Below are 18,250 nucleotides of genomic sequence, written 5' to 3'. Positions count from 1 at the left end.
AATGTAAATCACAGCGTCTTGGTGCACATAAGATGCTAATTGCTATTTTGGGAGACAAATGGATGGAGCATGCGCCGTTCAAGCTCTATCCAGTTTTATCTGGTGGATCAGCTATAACTGTAAAATTAGTTTCCTGGGATGAAGAGAAATAGGATTATTCCTCTGGGTTCCACAAGAATGATATGGGCCTCTGACACTCCAGGCACGATAGACCCACTGCGTCCCCACCATCCCTCATCACGCCACTTGCTTAATTTTCTGTGGGCTGAATCGGCATCCAGGCTGCCCAATACTACACCAGTTCATACTAATGAGTTGCAGCTGGGTATCTGCTTGATTGGTACCCATGCCCAGCTGGTGGCATGGCTAGCCCATCAATATATCTCAGCCTCCCACTAGCATTATAGTATCTCCAAATTTTTTTACTAAGTTAGCTGGAACATCAAGTATTGTACATGGGAGCAGAAAGTTGCAAAGTGGCATTAATAGATTAAAGTGGCAGATGGAACTCAGTTGGGAATTGTGAGATTATCACTTCGGACATTAAAAAGATAGATCAGAGTATTTTCTAAATGTTGAAAAGTTAGGAACTGTGTACAGGAGCAAAGAAATTTAAGGGTCTACAGATAGAAACCACCAAAACTAGGGGCAAGATTTTTGCAGAATGAAGATAACACTGGAGCCATTTAACAATGGTGGGTACAACCTGATTCTAAGTTTCCTGTCCCCATTCACAGCACTAGTAATTTCTACCAGCACAGGATAAGGGTAGGGGTAGCGAGCCCACATCCTGTACTCCTGACCTAGCCAACGTCATTGTGCGGGTAGGCATCTCCTAGCCCCCCACAATTTTCATGGAGCAGGTCCAGCTTCAACATGACACCCAGTTCACAGCCCTTCAGAGGAATCATGAACCTTAATCTGAATTGGGGAACCTCTTGAAAGATAACTTCAAAAGGTCTTACCCATGTCCCCCAGCCACTCCCCATAGCCCCTCATCCCCTCCATGCCAACTCAATGCCAACTCTTGCACCCAACCACTCATTATGGCTCCACATATACTCCATGCCAACTCAGTGCAAACCCCTGCCCACCAGCCATTCCCCACAGCCCCTCATTTGCTCCATGCCAGATCAGTGCAAACTCATGCCCCTTCCATGCCCATTGGTTCCTTTTCTAGCCATCTGGATATCCATATGTTCTCATTATGCATGCTTGGCTGAGAGGCCAGACCAATGAAAGCATTAGCTCAGTGGGGAATCTGTTTTGACAAGTGAAGTGAATTGATGACTTTGCTTGATTGATATCTTTAAGTGGTTGTAACAAGTTGTTTCTGTGATCTCTTTTTTCAATGTCTCATTGTTTATTTGGACAAGATTGAGGAATGAAATGTTTAAGTCTTTGTTATTGATACTTTAATGGTCTGTCTAACTGACATATTTACAGAGTTGCAGGAACAGCAATTTCTTTTCTTTCTCTTCTGCATTCTATGCTTGCCTTTGCTATTACTGGATTATTGGTATACTGGGTGACTAAGCATGGAAGGGGCATAAGTTGGCATGGGGAGTATGATGGACCAGAAGAAGTGGCTGGGGGTGGTATGATTTGGCATAGAGAGCATGAGGGGGGCCATGAGGTGTAGATGGTGGCATGAGTTGGAATGGAGAGCATGACAGACCATGGAGTGGCTGGAGGGGCTTAAGTTGACATGGAGGGTATGAGGGTTAGAGGGCCTAACTGCTTTTATTATAACTGGAACAAAGTCCCAGAAAATTGAGGCAGGCCTTCTAACCAGCCCGCCTCAGCACTCTCCCACCCCGATGGCCGCTTAGGATCTGCTGCTGGGGTCTTTTGGCTTGTCTCCATCCCACACTGCCCCCCATACTCCCCCACCACCCCTGGAGTGAAAATCGTGCGAATCATGGCACTTTAAACTGAGGTGGGTCTGCTGAGTTGAGAAATTTCCCAACTCAAGCCAATTGCCTCAGTAATGAAAATCTGGCCCTAGTTCTCAGCTGGACAAAAAATTAACAAGGCTAATTGAATATTAGCCTCTTTCTGAATGGACCTCAATACAGTGTGGTGGAAGTTATATTACAGTTATATAACGCTCTAGCTAGACTCTATTCAGGTATGAGTACTGCATCTCAGGAAGGTTATATTAGTTTTGAAGACAACGTAGTGCAGGTTTGCCAGAATGATATTGGGACTAAAAGGGTTAAAGTATTAGGAAAGATTTCATAGACCAGGCTTGTATGCTTCATGTGTGGAAGAATAAGATGAGCTAATGGTGGTGATGAAAATGATTAAAGGATTTGATAAGATAGATACAGAGTAACAATTTCTGCTTTTGGGGAGTTCAGAATAAGGTAGTATAATCTTGAAACTAGAGCTAGACCATTCAGAGATGATGTCAGGAAGCATTTCTTCATGTAAGGCATAGGGGAATGTGGACTCTCTCCCCTAAAGTCTGCTGAGACTCAGTCTGAAAATTCCCAAACTGGGATTGATTAATATTAAATATGCTTATTAAGGGATATGGATCCAAGACAGCTAAATATGGTTGAAATACACACCAGCCACGATCTAACTGAATTGACAGGGTAGACTTGAGGGGTTGAATGAGAAAGTCCTGTTCCTTTTCTTCCTTTGGCCACATTTGTATTAATATAATGGCATCTTACTTTCCTGCACCAAACTCAGATTTAGCCCTGAAAAGCAAATTTTTAAGACAGCTCTTTAAAAAATGGCACTTGGCTAGATTGATTGAGCTCTGCAGATTTCAAAGGTTCCAGCCTTGATTCCCGTTCTATGCTGAGTCAGCTAATCCTAACTTCTGCAATGGTCGAACACTACAATGGATTTCAATGCCTTACATGAGGGATGGGAAAATCAACAAAGACTCTTATTCCTAAAGACTATCCAACAGCTTTTGGTAGAACAACTGAATTGGTCTTACCTGCAGGAGAATGGTCTTACAGTATTAAATGCCTTAGTTCACATGAGAGGAATAGAGATTTGGCTGATGTATCAGAAGTTGACAGGCAATTATGGAAGTATATCTCACCAAAGAGTCAAAATCAAATTTTATGGAACCAGGAAAGAGAAATAAGGAGAAAAAATAAAGGAAAAGATCAAATCTTGCCTTAGAATCTCAATACCCTGTTCTTACAGTACTGATTGTGACATTTTCCCACACTGTGACAACTACAATCAAAACCAAACATACTCAGTCATCAGGATCTTTCAGCTGTGATCTGCTCCATTTTTAAAAGGTTGGAAATGTGTTTTCAGATTTGTTCTGTTTCCTATTTTTAAATGCTCTGTTACACATCACAATTGTTTCCTCATCCCTTTGTATCCGTTCAGGACTATGCTGCCTACAATAAGGCCCTTCACAAGAAGGACAGAGATATACAGTTTAACAACAACTTGCATTTACATTGTATATTTAACACAGGGAAACTTCCCAAGTTGCTTCTGAAAGGGCAATAAAAGAAAATGGATGCTGAGCCAATATGGTACTTTTTTTTCAAATTGTGCTCCTGCCACAGAGCTTCACCAATGGAGAGCACACATCTGGAATTTGACCTAGAGATTCAGTAGGACTTCCAGGATTTTACTTCCATTAAAATTAATTTGCAATGATGGTCAATTAGTAAAATCCTAAGACCTTTTTTTTAGCAAGCAAAATGAAGTGAAATCATTTCAGAATTTCACCAGTCCAAACTGCTCAAACTGCTGTACAAACATGAGAGGTCTCTATGTTTTGTGCTTCACCATTGAATATCTCTATATTGATGTATCCTTCTCTGAAATATGCCAGAGAAACAAGACCTAGTCCACATCCATATAAGAAATGGATTTTCCCCCAAAGCAGTCAAATGATCAAACAAGTTAAGGTGAAAAAAATCACACCAGTCAATGAAATTGGCATCAACACTGCTGTATTGACATGGAGGCAAGAATGTCAGCCTGATATCATTAATAGTCCCAAGGGAAAGAGCCAAATGAGGATCTGTCAAAAACGGCCACTGAATTTGGTCTCCTTCCATGAACTGCAGTTTTCTTTCTCCATAATGTTTTCAAAATTGTTTTGCATTTCTGATACCAAACTGGAAACCTAAACTGGCACAATCATGGGCTTTTCATGGATAATTTGAATTAAAAATTACTTCACCTTCTTTAAAAAAATCAAAAGATGCTACACACATTGCTGAAGTCACAATAACAAAGGTAACTATTTTGTTAGTTTCTGCTGCAAAATAAATTGAATTTCTTATAGTTGGTCTATGTTTGTTTATGTTCCAGGCAGCCACTCATCATTTGTTGTAACCTATCACAATTTCATTGCTAATCATCTTCATTTATTTTGACCAGCCTTTGGCATTGATCACACTAAGCTTTGCTCCATTGTGTGAAAAGCCTTTTCTCTAGTGCTGCTACTCGTTTGTTTTGTTATTGTCACAATTCCCAAGGCAAACTCAACATAATAATAACAGCTAAATTTAAAGAATTAACCTTTGTTGCAAAGGTTTGAACTGTTACAATCTCAGGCTTCTGCTGTACAGATGAACTTTTTGTTCCTTGCAAGAGATTGTTTTAATTAAAAACAAAAACAGAATTACCTGGAAAAACTCAGCAGGTCTGGCAGCATCGGCGGAGAAGAAAAGAGTTGACGTTTCGAGTCCTCATGACCCTTCGACAGAACTTGAGTTCGAGTCCAAGAAAGAGTTGAAATATAAGCTGGTTTAAGGTGTGTGTGGGGGCGGGGGGGGGGGGGGGGGGGGGGGGGGGGGGTGGAGAGAGAGAGAGAGAATGTCAGCCTGATATCATTAATAGTCCCAGGAGAAAGAGCCAAATGAAGATCTGTCAAAAATGGCCATTGAATTTGGTCTCCTACCATGAACTGTAGTAGGTTAGCTGGTCTATGCCAACCTTCAGATTGCACGTTGAAGACACCACCAAAGAATGTTACTCATTTTCATTTCATTTTCAGGGTACCTTCTGATTTAAGAGACAAACAATTAAGCTTAAGTAAAAACAATTCGCCTTGGAAGACTTTATTGCACTGAATAAATGAAACTATGTGCTCCATAGTTAAGCTATCATCTGATACAGGAAGTGGGAAAGCTATAGTTTTGGTCACCTTTTCCTCATTACTTTGATCTGAGAAGCATCTTGGTCGCACTAAAAGTCACAGACATTTATTGCAGATACGCAGCAGAATTCACCACAAAACTGAATACATTGAAGCAAAGCAGAGTTATCTAGTAAGTTCAAGCATTGTATAACCATGCTAGCCAACAGGATGTTGTGAATAGGGTCAAGATAGTGAAGACAATCAAAAGGATCTCTTCTGGAAGAGCAAAAAGCAAAACTGATGAGTTTCTGTTCTAAGCTACAGTATCTCTGAGCTGTGTATCTGGCTGCTGTAGTTAAGTTGCTGCCATAGGTTTTTGAAGGATGCATTCCCCTTTCATCTCAATAACTGGGTCTAGTTTTTTCTTTACAGGCTCATTTATCTCTTTGAATCATGCTTATTTCTGACATTTTATTTGGAAAATACATACTTTGCTGACATGAACCTCAGCAAGGAGGTTTGGTGAATTACAAGATTCTCAGTGGTGACTCATTTAATCCTGGTCCTGCTTGACGTCTCCAACCCCATCCACGGGGTGAATTTTCATCTTCAACAGAAGGCCCTTAATCTGATAAAGAGCATCACCTATCATTAGAGACCCCGCCCAAGTTTCATTCCATTGACCCACTCTACCAGATTACTGCACGTGCAGTGAAAGTAAAAATTTAATCTCGTATGTCTTAGAGGTCACTGTTTTCAAAAATGTTATTAAATGAATGTGTATCAAGAACATTGCTTTAGCATATCATCAAAATGTCAAAATTCTTACTCATTTCCAAAGACCTAGAAATGCCTTAGAATTATAAACTGCACAATATTGTATATTATTGCTAAACCATTATTTTATTTCATGCATTAGCATGAATTACAAACATTAATATAAATTCCATGCATAACTTAGCATAAATATAATAAGATTTAGTTAAAATGTATTCCATTCATTTTTGTGCATTCCTTTTGGTACAGAACCTCAAATTGTTGTACATATTTGGCTGTTTGAGCAGCTGTACACAATGCCCTGATCAACAGAAAGGTCTACAGTTTTATTATTGCACTGGCGTATGCAACAAATGTGTCAAAATTCTGCACTCCAAGGATCAATTTGTTCAATTTCCTTGGAATATCAGTATTTCTACTTGTCAGGCTATCATAAGAACCATGTACAATGAAACACATAAATTAGTTACATCACGTAATTACATCAGAGGTCATTTATTTACAGGTGTCCTAATTTCCAAAATGCTCATTTTCTGTACAGCAAACCAGAACAGTAAATCCTGGGATATTTGGCTCAATCTCCAATAATGTTCCTTTTTTCTTTTGCTCTCACCTAGGATTGAGCCTGATTCTGGAGCCCTGCCAACAGGATTTGATTTCAGTTCATTTTCTGTTTGTTGGGTTTCCCAGTTCATGAACATTCCATGATCTTTCTCCTGAGGGAGAGATGCCCTGACCCTGAGATGTGCTACATTGGGAGCGTGAAGAGGAAAAGGTGGCTGCTATGGGGCCAGATAGCCTGGCAGATCCTAGCCAAGCTCAGGGGCATTGATGTCCTGTAGACTCTTGTCCTAGGACACCTCCTTCCCTCTGTGTGCAGCAACTGCTAATATTTGAAATCCTGGAGGGTAGGAGAAGGTTGTGAACAGCTTTTCAGTATCCGATTAACTGGTGGAATAGGATTATTAATTCTGTTTGGAGAGATTCTGGAAATTTGATCTTGTAATGTTCTGACTATGTAATTTCTGAACATGTGACAATGGATCATGTGACATCAGATCACATGACTTCTACATTTAGTACCAGATTCATCCTATAAGGATTGCATCCTCCCTAGTTAAGTATATTTTAGTGGTATTGTACAAACAGCAGTTGTGTGAGAAGCTCCAAGAAATAGGAGGTCACCTGTAAGCAGGTGAAGTGGGCAAACTGGGAACCAGTAAAGGGGGAAATCATTTTGTCTGTTATTCCAGTCCTCAGGCTCCTTCTCAACTCACCATGATTTCAGACTCCAACCCCACCCAGGTTCAGGCCACCTTACCACAATTTCAGGGACCCACATTACCAATTCTGGCTCCCCCAGGCCGCCCACCCAGGCCTCTCCACTGGCAGATCCCAGCTTCTTTGCAGCATCCACAGCAGCAGAGAAACCCCTCTATCCCTATAATTGAATCATAGAAGGGTTACAGGACAGAAGGAGGCAATTCAACCCATTGTCTTTGTGCAGCTCTCTGTAAGAGCCACTCAGCTAGTCCCATTCCCCTGCCTTTACCTGTAGCCCTACAAATTCTTTCTCTTCAGAAAATTATCCAATTCCATTCTGAAAGCCACATTTGAATCTGCCTCCATCACACTCTCAAGCAGTGCACTCCAGATCCTAACAATTTGCTGCATAAAAAGTTTTCCCTCATGTCACCTTTTGGTTGTTTTACCAACTACCTTAAATCAATCTCCTCAGGTTCTTGATCTTTCCACCAGTGGAAAAGCTTCTACCTTTCTACTCTTCAGACCAGGCATGATTTTGAACACCTCTATTAAATCTCCACTAACCTTCTCTTTAAAGAGAGCAGCCTCAGCTCCTCCAGCCTGAAGTCCCTCATCCTATAAACCATTCACGTCGACCTTTTCTGCACCTCGTCTCATCCCTCCACATCCTTCCTAAAGTGTGGTGCTCAGAATTAGATACAAACTCCAGTTGAGTATGAACCTGTTTAATGTAGGTTTATCATAATTTCCTACCGACCTTTGATCCACTTGTCCCACCTCATTCTCCAACAATACCTCCTCCTTTGTTGGGCCAGAAACACACTAATGTAGAAAATCCTCCTGAACGAACATCAGAAACTCTTTCAACTTTATGGCTTTTACACTATTACTATGCAAGCCTGTATTAGGATAATTTTACACCTCTCTGTAATTTTCTTGCAAATTTGTTCATTTATATCTTTCCCATTAAATGGTGCCCCATAGAATGCACCCAGCAGTGTAATGGTACCTCCATTGTTTCTTTTCTCTAAATAAATAGATTCTGTCCTTGACCCCTCTAGGCACTGTCTCTCTCCAGCACTGCAATACTCTCCTTAATCAATACTGTCCATCTATCCTCCTTTCTTTCCTTCTCTATCTTCCCTGAACACCTTGTATTAATGAATATTTACTAGCCAGTCCTTCCCTCTTTTAAGCCAGGCCACCTGGACATTATATTCCCACTTGGCCTTCTGCACTTACAGTTCACCAACCTTATTTACCACACTCACGTGTTCAAATGCATACACTGTAAACTTAATGTAGAGTCTGTTGCATTCCCTCTTACTCTGACCTCAACTAGAACCCAGCAATTTCTTGCTCTGGTGGTATCTCCCTTTCCAAATTAATTGTGCACCTTGATTTTCATCTCTAATGTTAGGTCCTGGTTCCCATCCCATGCCAAGTTAGTTTAAACCCTCGCCAATAGTACTAGCAAACTAACCCACAAAGATATTGGTTCACGTGCAATCCAACCAGCCTTTATAGTTTCCACCTCCCCCAGAACCGATCCTAATGCCCCAGGAATCTAAAGCCCTCCTTCCTGCATAATTTCTTCAGCCACACATTCATCTGCTCTATCCTCTATATTTACTAGTGTTTGGCACCGAGTAATCCAGAGGTTGCTACCTTTGCAATCCTGCTTGCTAGTTTTTTCCTAGCTTCCTAAACCACATCTTCAAGAACTCATCCCTCATTCTAACTATGTTGTCACTACTGATATGGACCATGACCTCTGGCTGTTCACTCTCCCATCTCAGAGTGCTCTGCAGCCACTCAGTGACCCTGGCACCAGGGAGGAAACGTATAATCCTGGACTTACCTCAGCCGCTGCAGGAACACCTGTCTGTTCCCCTAACTGTAGAATGCCCTAGCACTATTGCTTTGCTACTCTTCCTCCTGCACCCCACACCATCCACTGTACAATTGAGCCAGCCATAGTGCCATGGATTTAGTTCTGGCTGCACAGCACAGAGGAACCTTCACTTCACAGCATTCAGAACTGGATGCCAGTTGAATGGTGAGATGCACTCCAGAGATACCTGCATTTCCTCCCTGGACCTCCTTGACTACCTAGTGGTCACCCATTCCCTCTCTATTTGCACACCCTTAAGCTGCCACGTGACCAGACCCAGAAACATGCTATTCACGTGGCTCACAGCTTCGCAGAATCACCAATGTGACACTAGCTGCTGCTCAAACTCTGAAAACTGGAGCTCGAACTCCTCCATCTGACAACAATTACAGGACACAAAAATTTTCCTGGAGTTTCCACATGGAACAGGGTGTATATCTAATGAACTGAGGTGCACTGCTGTATCTTTATTTATTAGACTCTTTGCTGGCTTAACAGAAATAAACTAAAGACTGAAATAAACAATCACAAGCTAAGCACCAATCAGCTGTTTCCACACTGGGCCCTGTCTGCCATTCTATTGCTGCTGCTGCTGCCGCTCAACTCTGCGCTGTGTGCGCCCAGGGCCCTGTTTCCTGCTCTATTTACTGCTGCTGCTGCCGCTCAATTATGCGCTCTGTGTATCTGGGACCCTGTTTCCTGCTCTATTTATTGCTGCTGCTGCCGCTCAACTCTGCGCCCTGTCTCCGGGACCCTGTCTCCCACTCTGTTGCTGCTGCTGCCGCTCAACTCTGCGCCGTGTGTGTCCAAAGCCCTGTTTCCCACTCTATTTATTGCTGTTTCCTCTGCTCTTCCTGCTGCTGCCACTCAGTTCAATGCTTTGAAAGAGCTGTTCAACTGTTCAATCCCAGAGATAGAGGGGTTTCTTTGCCACTAATGCAGGCTGGGTAAAGAGATCTCCTTTACACAAATCATGTATTTTTTCTCGTTCTGCCTTACACTTACTGTGTATCTGGGGTTTTATGGTGTAAGTAGAGCTGGTGCACTGAATGTTGTCCATAGTTTGTAATTTGCAAGTGACCGTGGTTTTAAGGAGCAGTTTGTATCTACCAAAATGTAACTTATTTGTGACAGTCAGTCAATTTTTGCAGGTGACTGTTTTTTGGGGTGTCCATTTATTCAGGTTTCAATGTATGCGCTGCTACAAAAGCACTTATTAACTGGTGTGTAAACTTATTTCAGAAAATAACACTCATCTCTGAATTGAATGTTAATATTTCAGTGAACAATGCAGGGAGGCAGTGCCAAGTTGTTGGAGGTGTTGTACTTAGACCCTGGGTTTAACATTAAATCCAATCTACCTGTTTAATTGAATGGTAAATGTCCCATGGCACTATTCCTAGAACAAGGAGTTAGTCTAGTCAACATTCCTCCTCCAATTAACACCACCAGAAGCAAGCTGACTGCTTGTTTATCTCATTGCCATTTATTTCATCCTTCTGTGCGCAAAATGGCTGCCATGGTTACCCAAATAATAAGTCACTGCACTTCAAAGCAATTCATTGTATGTGAAGTGTGGTGAGACACAATAAAGCCCTATAAGAATGAAAGGGTTTTCTTTTGTCTGTACATGTCCTCAAGCCCCAGCAGAGCAGAACTACAGGCACATGGATAAGCCATGAATAGAACAAATAATTTCAAGCAATGCTTGAGTGTTGCAATGTTTGGAAGTTTTACAATATAACTCAGATGTGTTGTATGCTGCGCAATATTTCTTTCTACGTAGGTGTCACCACGGAAGTGATTGAAGAGCAGCAAGAAACTAAGACAGGGGAAGATCTGGTCAAGTGCAGGCTATTGAACTGCAGCACGATCACTTAATAAGTCCCTTATAGTTGTCTGAATTCTGTCTCCTAGTACATTTAAGGTATCACATCATGGAATGTGGACCCCAATACCTAAATAGCAGCAGTGGGTGCGTTCATGAGAGACCTTCCCTCTATGTATACCCTACAGCACTAAGATCTCTGCTGCATTTGCCATTGATGTTGTGTGTCCATTGGCAGAATACAATGCAAGCACTTTCTGTATAACAATACCGCTCAAGTTGAATATGGCAGAAAATATTCTGGGCCATGGGGCTGGATTATACACTGAAGACAGGCTCTCCACACCACAGCCTAGAATATGGGGCAGGTCCACCTTCGTTTGGCCAGCTCTTTCATTTTTCAGTCTTTTAGGGAGTATGAGGCAGGCCTTCTGCCCATCTCCAGGAGGAAGTCCCACCTGATAGAAAGGCCAACAGCTCTGTGCCACACCAAGATCAGTGGCAACTGCCAAAGGACCAAGAAAAAGAAGAACCACGGATGTCCCCAAATCCAGGTAAGTCCGGGATCTCACCCAGGCCAGGTCGACAGGCTCTAGTGAGGGAACTGGGGAGCATCTTGGGCAGTACAGGGAGGAGAGTGGACACAAGGAGACAAAACTGTACCTTTGATTGGCACAGGGGTTCCAAGAAGGAGGCATTATACCCCCCCCCCCCCCACCCCCCCACCCCAACCCTGCCTTTCACTGACCAGCAGCTCACAGGGTTAAACCTATCAGGTTACACATTAGGTGCAGGCCTTTCCCGCCGCCCATTAGCTCAGAACAGCAGCAAAATGAGGCCCTTAGTTTGGCATTAATACCCACTTGAGGGTGTCAATTGTGCCATAGGCATGCAGGCCATCTGATGCCTCCCAAAAATTGTGATGAGGATAAGGGTAGGCATGTCAGCGGTGGGTGTGCTGCCAATGGCACAGCACCCTAATTTATGGGTCCATCTACCTGTTTACCCACCCATGGGTGGTCTAAAGCCCATGGACCCTACAGGAAAACTAAAATAACGTTTCAGCTCGTGCTCCACAGGGACAAGTGATTTGTGCTTTTATATTATCCTCTGGGTAGTACTCATTTATTTGAAAGCTCACTTTTGAAGTCACAGTGACAACGCAACTCAATTTGGTGAGTGACCATGCCAAACTTCTGAGTGGTACCAGTCTGCATTTTTCTGCTCAGCAACACTACCTCTTGCTTGCCCTTTGTGTCTAAAACTCATTATCATCCTCCAAGACACATATTTCTGAACTAGTGCTTGCCTCAGGTGTTGAAGTGAGCTCAGATGCCAGTGCTAACTCTGAGGCGTAGACACTGTGCATGAGGAAGCAACCTGTGTGTGTGGGAGAAGGTTCAGTACAAGGGACAAGTTTCCTCTTTCAAGGGTTTTTATCTTTCTATCAAGGGAATAAATGGAAAAAAACTACTTTGAAATTAGGTTGGTTTGTGATAGGATTAAAAATATGCTGAATTCTGCAGTGATACTTTAGCACTGTATGCCGAGCTGATTGTAACTTACTTGCAAATAAAATTTCATTTTACTGTAAAGATTGCAAACCAGCAGCTTGGTGCCATCCTGGAGCTTCACCTTGCTGTAAAACCCATGCCATACTCCCTATTCTACAGGCTGTATACTGGATTATTTCCAGAAGTCTCTCATAGTCAGTAAAGGTTCTGCACTGGGAGAATATCACTGCAACTCCTTCCCAATTAAATGCTACCTTTTTCCTTCATTGACAACTAACATGTTCATTAATTATGATAACATAAGTGTGCTTCATGCTGTATCTGTCATCATGCATAGTCCAATACTATTTCTGTAAGTATGCGAGATAAACTAGTGCCAATATTATTCTCTCCAGTTCCTGCAGCATTTACAGTTACCTAGACTTGTGTGTATTTTATTTATAACTTCCAACCGCATCCACATATGTGTACTCAGAAAATTCACTACTATCAGAGTACAGCTATATCATTATCTATAAAAGCACATGAAACTTAATGTCCTTACAGAAGACCCTTTAGACTTTATTTAGGATGTCATAAAATTCCTTGCACATTTCTCAAATTGTAATATTTATGTGACATGCATTTGTCATTTCTGTGATCATCTCACATGCCTGGTAAACCCATTTTTTGTTACTTACCCTTCTACCTAAGAGCAAAGAAGAGGGTATCATCATTCTAAATCCCTTAAAGCCTCATCCCAAACCATTATCCATACACAGCTGGATTGAAGACAATGCACATCTCATGCCAGTTAAAGTGCTTGATAACTCATCAATAGATGACTGCATCATTACAACAAGTGAGTTTTTGTCAGCACCTCCACTGGATGCATTGTAGGGAAGTACATGTCACCAAAAATATTTGCCAGAGCACTTCTGAGGTTTAAAAATATCAGCACAAAAATATTTATCCATTTTATATCAAAATAGAAATTTCTATCTCCAGGTGTTTTATTTCCAAAATTTAGCCAGTTCACTGGAAAAAATATTATTCATTGTTAACCATTCAACAAAATGAAATCCAAGATGTACAAACCAGAACATGGCACAAAATTAATTTACCACATCACATAAACAAAATCCTTTCAAGAATCTATTGTCTTACAAAATTGACACAAATTTGGCGAACATTGGTGCATTAATATATTTTCCTCCAGAAGTCTACAGGTGGAATTTTTAGGTAGAAACCAGGCAGAATGGGAGTTAAAATGAAGCACATAATTTCCTGCTCCTTTTCTGCCCAAGACACCCACCTGGATCAGGCAGAAATCTCCTACATTTATGCGAGTTGGGGTTGCTATGGCACGAATGATGGGAAATGTGTCTTATGCTGTATTTCTGTCATTTGAAACCCATTTCAATAGATGGGCAGGTGCATGGGATGCCCATTGTCATTTCCAGTGGGAGTCCCCAGAAGTGGCAGCCCACCTGCCCCTGATCAACTCAAGAATTGTTGAAAAGGAAGAAGAAAAGTGTCCGTGCAGCTTCCTGCTTCTTTCAAACATTCCACATTAGTAAATAGAATAATTACTGGATAAAGGTAATATTGATCACCTTGTATTGATGATAGGTCCAGGTTGACCATATTATTTTAGGCATGTTTAAATAAGTGTTGTTAGATGATTCTAATGAGAATAAGGTGAAATACAAGTGGCGCAGCAAATTCGATTTATCATGGGTGGAAGTCATGTGATAACCTTAGCATATCAAAGAAGCACAATTCTTGCCATTGGGAATATAGCCTTTTAAACTATGGGACCTTTATGGGTAAAATGAGTTGCTCTAAACTGCAGGTAAGTAATCTGTCAATTTAAAACTTTTAATCTCAGTGAAGTGGAAATGCAGGATGATTTAGTCACTTACAAAGCGAATACAGCTAGTACACTTTTGATAAGCTCTTAGTTCTGTGCACATTACAGTGCATATCTTGTCAGTGTTACTATTAGGCCAGTAACAAGGAAACTTCTTTTTAACCTTTACGTGTGTATTTACAGGATTCCGGAATTTGCACATAGATGATCAAATGACTCTCATTCAGTATTCTTGGATGGGTTTGATGGCATTTGCAATGGGATGGCGATCATATAAACATGTCAAAGGAAAAATGCTGTACTTTGCTCCAGATCTGATATTCAACGAGTGAGTAGATATGTCCTTACACACAATGAAAACATTGTACTCATTTAGTTTAATGGCGATCATGATGCTAGTTGCTGCTTATTTCCATGCAAGTTACGCATTGAAGAGCCAATGTTATTGCAATGGTGATGAACTGCTGTACTGTGCGGGTATATCATGTGGAGGCCCAAACTTGCTGAGTTCATGAATGCAGGTCATTTAAATCATTTGACTATGTTTTTACTCACACTGACCCATGCATATGCAACCCTATTGAAGTGTGAGTGCGATATCCAGCTGAAAAACGTTGACTGGATACTGTCACATAAAGGGAGGTGGCAGCACAGCAGGGCATAAATTCTTTAGAATGGTTAAAACTAATTTTGAAAATAATTGTCAACTTTTACAAAGGTTGTATGGGGGAAAGAAGAGGCGGCAGACAGGCAAAAGAAAGCAAACCTAATGTAGAAGCATGAAGCAGAATCTATGAACAATTAGCAGAGTACTCAGTATCCATACCTTGTTTAGTGATGGGAAATGATGCTATCTGAAGTGAGTGTGAGGTGAGTTTACCTGTTTTGTACTTCAGACATCCACTGTACAAGATAGCAGTGCAACATGCCTGACAGAAAGCGGCAGCCAGGCTTAACCCTGCTTGCAGTACCAGTAGAATGTGTGAAGAAGATGGTAAAACCTAGGGATCTGAGCAAGCTAAAACTAACCAGCTATGTACCATATAGCAATTAGATAACTCCATATTAAATACTACAAAATGATGCCTTTCAACCTGTTTTGCATTTATTGCTCAACCAAGCCAATTCTTAGCACAACCTTGCAGTTCTTTCATTGCATTTTAGCTGACACAGCAAAACAAGGATGGTTACCTGTAAGTGTCCAAGATAGCCTTCAGATTGGCTAAATTTCAGCCATTAGTGACTCATTTGCACTTTGAGAAACAGAGCACTGAGGTTTTCTTGGGTATCTATGTCAGTGGCAAAAGAGCTGAAAGTGCTGCCCACGCTGAATACCAAACTAGTCACCACTTTGATGCATGTATGAGCAGCTCATTAACTCATTGCACTACTAGCCAGGTGTGAGCTGCCATAGTTGAGGGCAGCACGACCTTATAAACCACTGGCAATGTCATCCCTATGTTCTAAATTAGCCTCGGGCGCCCTCACTATAGATGGCAAAAACTCTCCAACTGTTCTCCTACTGATGCATTTGTCCTCCATCAATTACAGGGAAGTATGCCACGGTATGCAAATATGATCATCTGCTTCTGATTTTCATCCTCACCTGCAAGCAGATATCCAGCTGCCCCATCTCTTGTTTTGTCCACATTGGTCCCACATAAGGACATAAAATACAGGAACAGGAGAAGACCACATGGCCTGTCGAGCCTACTCTACCATTCAATTTGATCATGGGTTTTAACTCCACTTTCCTGCCTGCTCGCCATATTCTTTGATTACCTGACAGACCAAAAATCTGTCTCTCATTCTTAACTATACTTAATGATGGAGCATCCACAACCATCTGGGGTAGAGAATTCCAAAGATTTCAAACCCTTTGAGCAAAGAAATTTCTTCTCATCTCCATCTTAAATGATTGCCTCCTTATCCTGAAACTGTGCCCCCTTATTCTAGATATACCAGCCGTGGTAGCTCTGAAGAGTCGTATGAACTCAAAACATCAACTCTGTTTCTCTCTCCACAGATGCTGTCAGACCTGCTGAGTTTTTCCAGCATATTCTGTTTTTGTTTCAGTATCTACCCTGTCAAACCTCTTCATATCCTTGAATGTTTCAATGAGATCACCTCTCAATCTTCTAAACTCCAGAGAATATAGACTCAATTTACTCAGTCTCTCACCATAGGACAACCCTTTCATCCCAGGGGCCAATCTAGTGAACCTTTGCATACTCCCTCCAATGTAAGTATATCCTTAAATATGGAGACCAAAATTGCACATAGTATTCTAGGTGTGGTTCCACCAAAGTCCCCTATAATTGTAGCAAGACTTCTCTATTCCTGTACTCCAATCCCCTTGCAAAAACATGCCATTTGCTTTCTTAATTGATTGCTGCACCTGCATGCTAACTTCTTGTGTTCCCTATACAAGTACAACCAAGTCTCATTGACCTTCAACATTGCCGAGTTATGCCTTATAAAAATATTCTGCTTTTCTATTCTTACAACCAAAGTGAATAACATCATACTTCCCCACTTTATACTCCATCTGCCACTGGTTGCCCACTCACTTAATCTGTCTATATTTCTTTGCAACCTCTGTGTACTCCTCACAACTTACATTTTCACTTAGCTATATACCTTCAGCAAAATTAGATACATTACTCTCTGCCTCTTTGTCTAAGTTATCAATATAGATTGTAAATAACTAGCCTCAACACTGATCATTGTAACACTCCATGAGTCACAATCTTCCAACTTGTGAATGCCTCATTTATCCCTGGGGCAGAATTTCCTGCTCGTCGGGCGGGCGAGCGCCCAACCCGTATAAGCGTAAAATGACACGCGATGACGTTAGACGAGTGTCCCAACGTCATTGCGCAGTCATGCGATATTTCGGTCGGCAGGTGCACTGCCAACTCCAGCGCATGCTCGCCAACAATTAACAGGTTTATAAAGGCCATTAAAAAACTAATTGAATTAAATTGGTGAAACGGCCAAGCAGCTTTTGGATTTTTTACAAAACCTCGTCCACGGGTGGGATGAGGTTTCAATCCGTCGTTGAAAAAAAATGTAATTTTCAAACTAACTTCTAGTTTCTGAGTCACAGGAGGGGATGTTGTTTTAACATCTTAAGATTTTTTTTTTATTTTTCAAAATCATCATCTCCCTGAGGCAGCTTTGAGCTGCAGGGGGCTTCTCCTGCACTCACCCGCATGCATGCGTGAAGTTCCCTGCTCACCCTACTCCCTCCCCCCCAAAACACAGGAAGCACTACAGCATACGTTTCACCCTGGGTGAGCCTCTATTGGCCCACCAGCGTAAAATTGCGGTCGGGCCCCAAAAAACAACCTTGTAAACTGCAGCACACTAACTTCAACAATCTTCAGAGACCAGCAAGATTCTTATTTAGAAGAACTGCAAAATACTGCAGATGTTGAAAATCTGAAATGAAAACAGGAAATCTTGGAAACACTCAGAGTTAGGCAGCATCTGTGGAGAGAGAAAAACCGTTTATATGTGGGATTATCAGGATGCAGACGGAGGCGGGCAGATGGGAACACCCACGCTGCGGGCTGGCGTGTTGATTTGATGGCCCAATCCTGCCCTCAATATATTTCCTCGGAGGAAGGATCAACAGTCAAATTAAGCGGCTATAAGTGGCAGGTAGCCAATTAAGGGAAACTATTAGCCTATTAAGGTCTATTTTCAGAGACCAACAGGAATTTTCCAGTTTGCAGGCATCCCGAAGGCATCAGGGAATAGGCTAACTGCCTGGAGGGTCCCCCTTCTACAATGGATCTGGAAGGAACTGTTAAAGGAGCCTTGGGGAGTTTTTGCAGTACATGTTGAAGATGGTACACACTGCAGACATGATACATCAGTGGTGGAGGCAGTGAATGTTTAAGTTTGTGGACGGGGTGTCAGTCAAGCAAACTACCTTGTCCTGGATGGTTCCAAGCTTCTTGACTGATGCTCTCATCCAGTCAAGTGGAGTGTATTCCATCACATTCCTGAATTGTGCTTTGTAGAATGT

The 18,250-nt window shown here is 41.8% G+C and overlaps 1 protein-coding gene across 2 annotated transcripts in view; it reads left to right on the top strand.

Annotated features, from left to right (window-relative positions):
- LOC121284441 (progesterone receptor-like) overlaps positions 1 to 18,250 on the top strand; it is a 398,041-nt gene that overhangs the window by 316,296 nt on the left and 63,495 nt on the right. For both annotated transcript variants that reach the window (XM_041199906.1, XM_041199907.1), the window contains exon 6: positions 14,398 to 14,542. In XM_041199906.1, coding sequence (XP_041055840.1) covers positions 14,398 to 14,542 — 145 coding nt within the window. The remainder of the gene's footprint in view (positions 1 to 14,397; positions 14,543 to 18,250) is intronic.

The sequence above is a fragment of the Carcharodon carcharias genome, chromosome 11 (genome assembly GCF_017639515.1).
Source record: "Carcharodon carcharias isolate sCarCar2 chromosome 11, sCarCar2.pri, whole genome shotgun sequence".
In the NCBI taxonomy this organism is placed as follows: domain Eukaryota; kingdom Metazoa; phylum Chordata; class Chondrichthyes; order Lamniformes; family Lamnidae; genus Carcharodon; species Carcharodon carcharias.
The sequence above is the reverse complement of the archived record's forward strand: the minus strand, read 5'-3'. Positions and strand labels throughout refer to the sequence as shown.